The sequence below is a fragment of the Pteropus alecto genome, unplaced genomic scaffold (assembly GCF_000325575.1).
Source record: "Pteropus alecto unplaced genomic scaffold, ASM32557v1 scaffold75, whole genome shotgun sequence".
Classification (NCBI taxonomy): Eukaryota; Metazoa; Chordata; class Mammalia; order Chiroptera; family Pteropodidae; genus Pteropus; species Pteropus alecto.
The window spans coordinates 7,964,656-7,976,218 of NW_006440638.1; the positions used below are offsets into that span (position 1 = coordinate 7,964,656).

An 11,563-nucleotide genomic window follows, 5' to 3' on the forward strand; every position below is an offset into this window, starting at 1 on the left:
ATGTGAGCCTAGACCAAGTCCCTGTTAGGTCAGAAGTTCTTCTATCTCTTGAAAACGTTTACTAAATAAGTAATTTAGGCTGATCTAAGAAAAAAGTTATATTGAAATATTCTTTGTATCTTTTTGAATGCCTTAAATAATATACCAAATCCCTAGATAGCTATTACCCAGCTTAAAAAATTAAATATTACCAGCACAGTTGGAGCTCTGTGTATCCTTTCCTGATTACATCCCTCTGTTTCTCTGTCAGAAATGAACCATTGAATTTAATGTTTATTATTCCTGAGCATTTAGCTTGATTGTCAAAAATCATTAAACTCTTCTTCAAATTTTAATGAAATGAACATTGCTACTCTAAACAGCTTGAATGCATGTTTTTCTCCATGTGGAAAAAAACTGTGTTTGTGACAGAGCTCTCAGGGGTAATATGTAAATAGTAATACCACTAATAATAAAGGTTTATAGCCTCATGTATATAATACTGGGATCACAAAAAGTTCTGAAACTAAAAGTTTTCTTATATTTAGTTTGGTGGCAAAACCTGATCTGAACTGATGCGAGTTTTTTAATAGTTTCTTTATTTCCATTCAAAAATTTTGCTGTAGAAATAGTCATGTATTTAAATATGGGGTGCTGGCCCAGACTTCTTGGAGGGGGTTAAATAAAATATGGCATGTATGTGTACCATATTACTTTTCTGAACTCTTCAAAGAGTTTGAATCCTGAAGCTTACCCTTCATCAGGGAATTTGGGTAACAGATGTGAACCTCCAGTGTCTGTGCAGCAACAGCTAACATCTACTGAGCATGCATGTCCCTGTGCTGGGGGTTATGCTGAGCTCTTGTATATATTGGTTCCACATTACTATTCTGTCATGGCATCATTGCCATTATATGTGCATAGTTTACCAGTGGACTCTCCAATTGACATATGTAGTCTTTAATGAATATTGTTTTCTTACATGAATTAAATTTGAGGACTTTGATGTCTTTCATGACAATTAAGAAATATCAGAACTTTCGAAAATTATGTGAATCAAGATGCCAAGAATTAAAGGATACCCTCCTTGAGGTATTAGGGTAGATGTGTTTTATGAGATAATGCCACAAAAATCTTACATAAGTAGTGTTAGTTGCAGAGTTCTTTTGCATTTACAGATGCTCTATTTGTGACACTCATACAACATAGTTAAAAACTGAGTGATCATGTAAGATTAACAATATGACCTTTTTCCTATGACTATGGTAGCAAAAAGAAACTGAAACAATTCCAGCGTAAATAAGAGCTTTGAGAACATTTCTTCTAATTTGAAATTATGTATTTAGGAGACATCACCATTTTCTCAAATAGTATTTTCTCTTAGGTTTAGAGTTTCACTGCTTCTGCCTTTGGATGATAAAATATTCGTAAAGTTTTGTTGAGTACTCATATTTTACTATTATTTTTCCAGTCTCTTTTTTCTCCCTTAAATGAAAAAAAAAAATAGCTTTATTTTCTCTGCTGATAAAAGCAATATGTAGTCTCTATAAAAATAGAACAAAGAAAGTAAAACATAATTCCAATACTCAGTTATCTTCTCTTAATTGAATAATTTAACCGTTTATGGAAGGGCTAGTATAGTCTTTCATGTTTTTTTCCTCCAGCCATTTACACAGGGTTTGCATATGAAGTTTTGTATTTTATACTGATAATGAGAAGAAAATAAAAATATTTTTGCTGAAACAAATATATTTCAACATTCCTCCCCTCTGCCTTCACACATATCCCCTTCTTTTTTTCCTTTCTGAAATTGCTGTCAGCCATCAGGGTGCCTTTGGAAAACTGCCCTAGCTGCTCAAAGTCAGGACTTCACAACAGCTTCTGGCAGTGGTGGCTTCCAGCAGCAACAATCCTAGAGTCTCTGGCCACCAACCCAGCAAGCTCCCATGACTGCTGCTGTCAGCATCTGCAGGACTCTGGCTTGCTGGTTCTTTCCTTCTCTCAGCTATACTGGGGGCCTTGGGAATATGTTAACCTTACATGTCAAAAGGAACTTCAGATGGGGAGATTATCCTGGATTATCTAGGTAGACCTAGTCTAATCACATGGATCTTATAAGAGCGAGGTAAGAGAGTCAAAGTGAAAAAGAGAAGGCCTGTGATTATGGAAGCTGAAGGAGGAAAGGCATTAAAATGTGGGGCGATGAGCCAAGAAATGAGGATAGTCAGCCTCTAATGGGGAGAAGGCAAAGAAACAGATTCTCCCCTGAAATCTCCAGTGAGAAACCAGACTTTGGACTTCTGACCTCCAGCACTACCAGAGAAAGAAATGTATGTTGTGTTAAGCCACTAAGTTTGTGGTAATTTCTTATAGCAGCAAGAGGAAACTTATACCCAGTCCCAGGATGGAAGAGTCACTAGACTCATTTTTACAGTAAGGAAGCTGAGGTTCAGAAGGTTTGAGTACTTAGACTGGAGTTGGGTTTTAAATTCAGGTTTGTCTGTTTTTGTTTTGTTTGTTCATTTATTTAGATTTTTAGATCCCACATATAAATGAAACCGTAGGGTTTTTGTCATTCTCTGTGACTCATAGAAATAGAGACCAAAGGGATGGCTGTCGTAGGGGAGGGTATGTTGGGGATGGGTGAAAAAGGTGAAAAGGAATGTAGTCAATAATATTGTGATAAGTTTGCACAGTAACATGTTTAGTAGAATTAGTGGGATTACATTGTAAGGTATAAAAATGTCAGATCACTATATCGTACAACTGAAAGTAATATAACTAATATAATATATACCAATTATACTTTACAAATTTTTTTAAATAAATAAATTCAGGTTTGTCTAACACCAAAGTCATACTTTTTCTACTTTATCAGGCTACTTTCAGGAGACGCGGGGCTGGAGGTGGGGCTATGTGTGTGTCTGTGTGCATGTGTACATGTGCAGGGAACTCTTTGGGGCTAGAAAGAAGAAAGCAGTGACTCAAGGGTGCTAGTGAGAGGGACTTGAGATCCATAGGCAGGAAATGGCTATCATAGTATTCATCTAGCTGAGTTAAGTCCTGTAGGTACAGCGTAACTTGTCTACTCCAAGGCTTACCTCAATGCCCTTTCCAGCTCTATGGCTGGAGGAGCTAATTTCCAGTAGGTGAGGAAGGCTGGGAAGAAAGGAAGAATCTACCTTGCGCGACTTGGGGAAGAGCTGTTTCTGGTGGATTAAACTGGAACTCTGAAAGTATTTTCCAATGGAAACATTGCTGAGTGCTTGTTAATTAATTTGCATTGTGAGTACTCTATTTCAAGTTTATTAAATTGAATAAACTTGTGGATTGTCTTATTTATAACATTTTCATAGGAAAATACATTTTAAGTCTCCAAAAAGTAGATCGCAAAAGAACTTTTGGAATATGCATTTTTATAATTTTGGGGATAGCAAATAATCTAGTTTTTGCCCAGAATGTTTGTTTAGAAGTATTAAAATGTTCTGGATTGTGACTTCCAAAAAGGTCTCTGGGCCCTTTCATTGTATTAGAATGTGCTTAGATTAAATGTTGTTGATATTAAGCTAAATGGATTATCGTAGGGATGAGAGATTTTTTTTTTAATGCAGAAATTTTGATTATGTGGGGAGTCTGTAAGTCTCTCCCTGACCAATGTGTAGCTCATTTCATTGAAGTGATTTTGCTTTACAGCAGTGGACTTTAAGCCTGATTATTGGGCACTAACCTGTCATTTCATTTATAAATCTGTTTTAATAGTATGCCTGTACAACTCTACCAAGTTATTTCCCTTGATTTTTTTTTCAGCTAATATTCTTTAAGCTTCTTCTATTTTCTGTACTTCTCGCTTGGGGTTGTTAGTTTGAATGGGAGGATGAAGACAGAAAAAAAGGTATGGTTTTAGGAATATTTTGCAGTGTATATGTTCCTTTACTTCATAATTCCAGTCAAAAGAAAAAAGACCATATGATGGTATCTTAGGCAGTTTTCCTAATACACCTGTTTTCTATGGAATTTGCTTTAGGAAACATACTACATATCAATATGTATACACCTAGGTGAAGATGATTACAGTAAAGTTGAATATTATTTAGGATTAGATTTTAAATTTTCAAAAGAAAATCTTTTATATCAAAATTGCCCTTAGAGAAAAAGGAAGCCTCATATACTGCTGGTGGGATGCAAATTGGTTACAGCTGCTGTGGAAAACTGTATGGAGATTCCTCAACAAACTAAGAATTGATCTACTATATGATCAAGCAATTCCTCTGTTAGATATTTACTCCAAAGACTTGAAAAATCCTATCTGAAAAGATATTTGCACACCGATGTTCATAGCAACATTATTCACAGTGGCCAGCATGTGGAAGCAACTGAAGTGTCCTACTATAGATGATTGGCTAAAGAAGCTGTGGTACATATATACAATGGAATATTACTTAGCCACAACAAGAGATGAAATACTGCCATTTGCTACAACATGGATGGACCTTGAGATAATTATGCTAAGTGAAATAAGTCAGACCAAGTTGAAAACCATATGATATTACTTATATGTGTGATATAAACCTGAAAGCAACAAACATGACAAACAAAGAGACTCATGGACATAGACAATAGACTAGTAGTTACCAGAGGGTACGGGGATGCGAGGAGGTAGATGGGTTAAAAGGGGTCAAATATATGATGATGGAAATCTAACTATGGGCAGTGAACACACAATGTGATATATACATGTCTTACTGTAGAATTGTACACTTGAAACTTACTGGATTTTGCTAAACAGTGTCACCGTAATAAAAAAAAAATTGCCCTTAAAAATTCGTAAATCTGCTTAGAAAATAGAATGTACACAGTTTTGTGTGTATTTTATATTGTGCTCCTTGAGACCAACTGAGCTCGCCCATAGAAAGAAAGAAGGAAAGTCTATGTGTAGATGTCTGGTATTCAAACCTTTTTGTCTGTTAAAAAATGATTAAATAAGGCAATTTAGGTGATACAAACTTTAACACTTCAAGAAGTGGGTAGACTCCATTCACAGAACTGCAAAATGAGGCAGAAGTCAGGAAGCTTTTATAGGATAAAGAATAGAGAACAAGGATGAGAAAAATAGAAACTATTGGCTGAGGCCACCTAGTCAACCTTGTTTGAGATGAAGAGGAATAAATTAATATAGAATCCAGAGTTAGCTTGGCGTTTGGGAGTTGGCTGACTGAATATACTCCAATTCTGGTCAAGCAAAACATTTACAGGGACATGAAAGTAATCTAAGTTTTAGTTTGCTTACATGGCACCTAATATAGGAGCTCCATCTTGGGTATAGAAGTTTATTTCAACATGCCTTTAATAACTTCAAATCTCTAAGAGTAAATGGAGAATGATGAAGAATTAAATGTTCCAGCTTGCTTGCAGAGGTTTATTCTGTTCTGTTTGTTATGTTGAACTTTTATAGCCTTAATATATTTTTAAAAAATTTGTTTTGAGGATTAAATGCAATAATTAACGTGAAAACTTCCAATATGGCCTGGCAAGTAGTAGATATTTAACAAACATTGCTGGATTTGAATCTAAATGTCACAGGAAGTATCATGGCTTACTGATCAATTAGATTCTTCTTGTGTTTCAGCATTTTGTGTAAAATTTGGATCTTTCAGTGCTAAAATCAGAGATAAAAATTATTCTTTCTTCGTATTCTTAGGATGAATTCAGTGATGTTATCGATATTAAGGATCCGGATTTTACTCCTGCAGCTGAACGAAGACGGAAACGCCTGGCTGCTGAGTTGGCCAAATTTGATCCTGATCATTATCTGTGAGTATTGAGGGGTTTTTCAAATATTTTTTTTGTTTTTTAATTACAGTTGACATAGAATATTATATTAATTTCAGCTGTACAACATAGTGATTAGACATTTACATAACTTACGAAGTGATGACCCCAATAGATACAGTACCCATCCGACAACATACAAAGTTATTAGAATATTATCAACTGTATTCTTTATGCTGTGCTATACATTACTGTGATTATTTTGTAACTACCAAGCTGTACCTTTTAATCTTTTCCCCTTTTTGACCCACTGCCCTGTACCCCTATGGCAACCATTAAAATCTCTGTATCTATGAGTTTGTTTTTGTTTTTAGTGTTCATTTTGTTTTCTAGATTCCACACATAAGTAAAATAATATAGTATTTGTCTTTCTCTGTCTCACTTATTTCATTTAGCATAATACCTTTTAGGTCCATCCATGTTGTTGCAGATGGCAAGATTTCATTCTTTTTTATGGCTTAGTAATATTTATCATATATATTTACCTCTTCTTTATACATTCATCTGTTGATGGATACTTATGTTGCTTCTATGTCTTGGCTATTGTAAATAATGCTGCAATGACCATATGGATGCATGTGTCTTTTTGCATTAATGTTTTGGATTTCTTTGGATAAATACCCAGAAGTAGAATTGCTGGGTCTATTTTGCCTGATATTTGAATCTAAATGTCACAGGTAGTGACATTTAGTGTTGCTACCTCAGCTTTTTGTTTTGTTTTCATTTTTATGAAATATCTTTTTTTGTCTTTCAGTCTGTGTATGTCTTTTGATCTGAAGTAAGTTTCTTGTAGGCAGCATACGTAGGGGCTTTGGTTTCTTATCCATTCAACCACCCTGTCTTTTAATTGGAGCATTTAATCCATTTACTTTTAAAGTAATTGTTGCTATGTATGCAGTTATTGCCATTTTATTATTCATATTTTTGATTTTTTTTCTTCTTCTTAAAGAAGTCCCTTTAACATTTCTTGTAATACTGGTTTGGTGGTGATAAACTCCTTTAGCTTTTTCTTGTCTGAGAAGCTCTTTATCTGTCTTTCCATTCTAAAAGATAGCTTTGCTGGTAATCTTGGTTGTAGGTATTGCTTTTCATCACTTTGAATATTTTGTGCCAGTCTCTTCCAGCCTGCAGTTTCTGTTGAGAAATCAGCTGACAGTCTTATGGGAGCTCCCTAGTAGGTAACTAACTGCTTTTCTTTTGCTGTTTTTAAGATTCTCTCTTCGTCTATAATCTTTGGCATTTGAATTATGATATATCTTGGTGCAGGCCTCTTTGGGTTCATCTTGTTTGGGACTGTGTGCTTCCTGGGCTTGTTTGTCTATTTCCTTTACTAGTTTAGGGAAGTTTTCTGTCATTATATAGATTTGCAATTCTTTGCTCTTTCTCTTCTCCTTCTGGTACCCCTATGATGCGAATATTGGAATGCTTGATGTTGTCCCAGAGGCATCATCAATTATCCTCATATTTTTGATACTTTTTTCTTTATCTCTTCTGATTGGATGTTTTCTGCTACCCTATCTTCCAAATTGCTGATTCAGCCCCCTGCTTCATCTAATCTACTGTTGATTTCCTCTAATGTATTCTTCTTTTCAGTTATTGTATTCTTCATTTCTGAATGGTTCTTTTTTATGTTTTCTGTCTCTTTGTTGAAGTTCTCACTGAGATCGTTGAACATCCTTATAACCAGTGTTTTGAACTCTGCATCTGGTAGATTGCTTGTCTTCATTTTGTTTAGTTCTTTTTCTGGAGCTTTGTTTTGTTCTTTCATTTGGGGCATACTTCTCTGTCATCTCTTTTTGGCTGCCTCCCTGTGTTTGTTTCTATGCATTAGGTTGAGCTGTTATATATCCCAATCTTGGTAGAATGGCCTTATGTAGTAAGTGCTCCAGGTGTCTCCCTTCAGTGGGTTGTGTGTGCCTTCCTGTTGTAGTTGAGCCTTGATTGCTGTTGGCTGAGAGCCAATGCACCTCCTTTGGGGTTTGTGAACCTTTGGGAAATTTGTGATAGTCCATAGCATGAGCCAAGACAGCCATTTATATGAAAAAGCCACTGGAAGAGGCTTGCGTGAGCCTGCAAGTTGGGTGGGGTTGGGTCTCAGGGAATCACCAGGGCAGGGATAAGGGCGTTAGGTTGATGGAGACTCAGATATGTTGCCCACCTGCATGTGCATGCTGGGTTGGGGGGGGGCGTGGGTTCAACAAAGGAACAATGGCTTCTGCCAGCACTTCTGTCAGGGAGAAAGCTGCTCTTTAGCCCTTGCCCTGAAGCCAGATAATTCATATCATCCCCGTATGTCCTCATTGCCTTTCAAGCTGCTGCTCTAGTGCTGGAGCTCAGAGTGAATGAGTCTGTCAGCGAGCAAGTCTGTGCACAGGCCCTTTAAGAGGAGCACCTGGACCTTTTGGCATCCCTCCATCTCCTTCAGCCATAATATCTGTTTGTTTTCAGAACCAGAAGTTATGGGGAATTCTCTTCCCAGCACTGAAACCCTGGGCTAGGGAACCTGGCATGGGGCTGGGCCACTTGCTCCTTGGGTGAGCTCTGCAATCAAGATATCCTTCCCAATTGCTAACCACCACACTTGGATGTGGAATCAGTTCATTTTGCATCTCCACCTTTCCTATCAGTCTCTAGGTGGCTTCTATATGTCCTTAGTTATGGGACTTCTGTTCAGAAACACTTAAGGCAGTTCTCGAAGATTGTTGTTCTGTAGTTTAGTTGTAATTTTCATGTGTTTTGGTGTTATTGGCACAAGTGTCCTTGCTCCTCTCAGGATAGAAATCAAGAGTGGGCGAAACAGTTTTGTAGAAAGACAGGTTTATTAAAACGAAAGCTTGATATACCAATGGAGTACCCTCTGGAGGAAAATGGATATGGAGTCCCAAGATTTACAGATATAGTAGTTTAATGGACTCTTGGGGTTAGGGACCACCCCTTTCTTTCCTTTTTACCTCCCCAAAATACGTCAAGGTGGTTCCTACACTGCACCTATGCAGTGTACCTACTTGCTACCTCATGCATTGTATGTGTCATTAGCATCTTAATTCTCCACCTAGGGTCATGTCGTTTACTTTGATAATGAGGAAAATTAACTATAACACAGCTCTTTTAACTGATGGGCATGTACAACACAGGAACTTTCTCTGAGCCTGCTTATCTCTCTCTTGCGACTATAGATCTATTAGTTTGTTGTTTCTGTTTGGCCAAAGGATGTGACTCAAGGTTGTTTTTCCAAGTTGAATATTCTGGCTACTTGACTGCCGAACATATGAGGAGGGTACAGTGTTTCTCTACTCTGCTAACCTGACGGAACTCAATTGTTGAGTTTTTGAGGATTAAATAATTTACCTGACATCTATATAAAAATTTTTGAGTGTCTTTTTAAGTATGTTAGGCATGTGCTTTTTGGGTTCTAGAAATTAATGATGGCTCAAAACCTTAATTGAAATTTGAATTAACCTACAACCATTATACCTCTGTGGTCTTTGTAAGATGTTGTTTTTTAGCAGTTCATTCCAGCAACAGAGAACTCTTTTAATATCTTTGAGTTTTTCCTCTCCAGGCTGAAAAATAGAACACTAAATTTGAGAACATTTGCACTTCTCTTAAGTAGGCTTTTTGTTGTGATTAACAGTCTTTAAGAATTTGAATCTACATTTACTGCATTTTTTGGCTGATCCAAGGTTTTCCTAACATTTTCATTCACTAGCACCAGTAATCAAGAATCTGTTTCGAATTGACAAATATTTATTGTTTCTAATAAGGTATAAATAAAATCTAATTTTAAGTTTTGCTATATTTTATTTCCCACCTGTATTAACTGTGTTTTGTAGCCATAGTGCATCTCTATCAGGCTTATGTTTGCCCAAGGAACTTATCTAATTAATGGATAAGTAAATAATCACTTGAGGAGAGACTGTGATGTGTTTTATTGGCCATGATAGCTAACACTTCTTCCAAGGATTTGATTGTCACCTGGCCTCTCCAAGTGCTGGGCTCTCCTAGGATGTATATTGTATGGTGACTTAGACCTCAATTATAAGTCTTCCCAATTCTGGGCCAACAGTTTCTAAACTGTTATATATGCAGCTGTAATCATCATATCCCTTATATTTGTATAATGTTTTCAGCTTATCAAGGGCTATTATGTGGTTAAGGGACTTGTCCAAGGTCACACCATTACTAAGTGGTTTGGTCAAGACTTGAAAAAGAGTCTTTCCATTTATAATTTTTTATTTCCTTTCCTTGTACATTGTTGCATTTTAACTGCTGTTGCTCTTGTGATTAACATTCTATCTCCTATGATACAGTGGAAGACTAATTGGAATAGCAGAAATATATCTTGTGATATGCAAATGCATTGAGTGATGTGTTGTGATAAGTGATTGATCTATTCAACATCCTAAGAGAAATTAGGTAAAAGCAGAGTGTTATATTTTGGAGGACATCTGAGAAATTCAAATCCATTTACATTGACATTTCTAATTACCTTTATCTCTCCAATTGTGGTTTTAAAGGTTCACTGAAGAATAATTAGAAGAAACCTATTTAAAAAATCATGCTGAATATTTAAAGCAGAAATTTCATTGTCAGCAACTTTCACAGGCAAGCATGAAAACTGAATGAGCTTTACAAGACTGAAATTTCAAGTGGGAGGTAGCTTAATTAGAAGAACTGCCTATTTCTTTCTTTTAAAACTAGAAGAATAACTATATAGCCTGAGAGAATTAGGAAATTAGAATACTGTATATAGTTAGCAGTGTGATATTATAGGCAGCCTTTATTTTTCTCCATCTTCTGTTTCTTTATCTAGAAGCTCATTTTCTTTAATAGTATGCATGAAATGTTTTTTCCATTTCTCAAGGAAGAGTTCCTACATGAATTGTTTAAATTTAGTCATGGGCAAGTTTAGAGAGTGAGAGTTGTGTTAAAGGTACTTAGTGACTTTTCTGGTAGCTATAAGACTTTGGTTAATTATAATTTTTGTGTTATTCATTACTCATTATTTATAGTAGCTGACTCACTCACCCAAATGGGTTAATATTAAATGAAATGGAAGTAAATTCTTTTAAATTTTTTCAATTAAAACTTTTTTTAAGGTCATTGCTCTTTTTGTTGTTCATAATGGTTAACACAGTAGAAGAAAAGGATTTACTTTAAATTCTTTTCTACCATGCAGACAATACATTGAATATATTATATTACACATTTATGTATGTAATGTAATATACACATGTAACACATAATATAACATTAATGTAATAGATGACATTTTCAAGTTGTTTGACTTGGCTTCCTTCTAAGTCATGGTGTCTTCACACGTCAGGTTTTTAGGGAACTTAAGGAAAACTCATTTTAATTTCATGATAAAGCATAACAGTGAGGTAAATTGAATATATAGAAAAATTACATATTTCAAAGTTACATATGAATGATTTGGGATTATTATTGTTTTTTAAAATCCTTTATTGTAATATCTGGATGCAGTGTATGCTTTTTCCCCGCTACGATTTGTAGTCCAGCAGAATGCTGGGCATGTAGGTGATCCATTTATTGTTTTTTATTATCTTTATTGTTTTTTATTATCTATTTCTTTCCTTTTGGAATTATAATTGTAGTCTTTTCTCTTTTGCTAATTATAGCCAAGTTATGCTTTTCTTGCTGAGGGTGTTTTTTACCTTCCTGAGAAAATCGGTTTTTATTTTTTTATTTTTTTATGTTTTTAAAATTTTTATTTACCATTTTAATTTTAATT

General features: G+C 35.5%; 1 protein-coding gene across 1 annotated transcript in view; it reads left to right on the forward strand.

The window, feature by feature from the left end:
• Nucleotides 1-11,563, forward strand: part of SHQ1 (SHQ1, H/ACA ribonucleoprotein assembly factor) — a 111,403-nt gene that overhangs the window by 8,194 nt on the left and 91,646 nt on the right. The window contains 1 exon segment of the mRNA XM_006917470.3: nucleotides 5,678-5,790. Within this exon segment, the coding sequence (XP_006917532.1) occupies nucleotides 5,678-5,790 (113 nt within the window).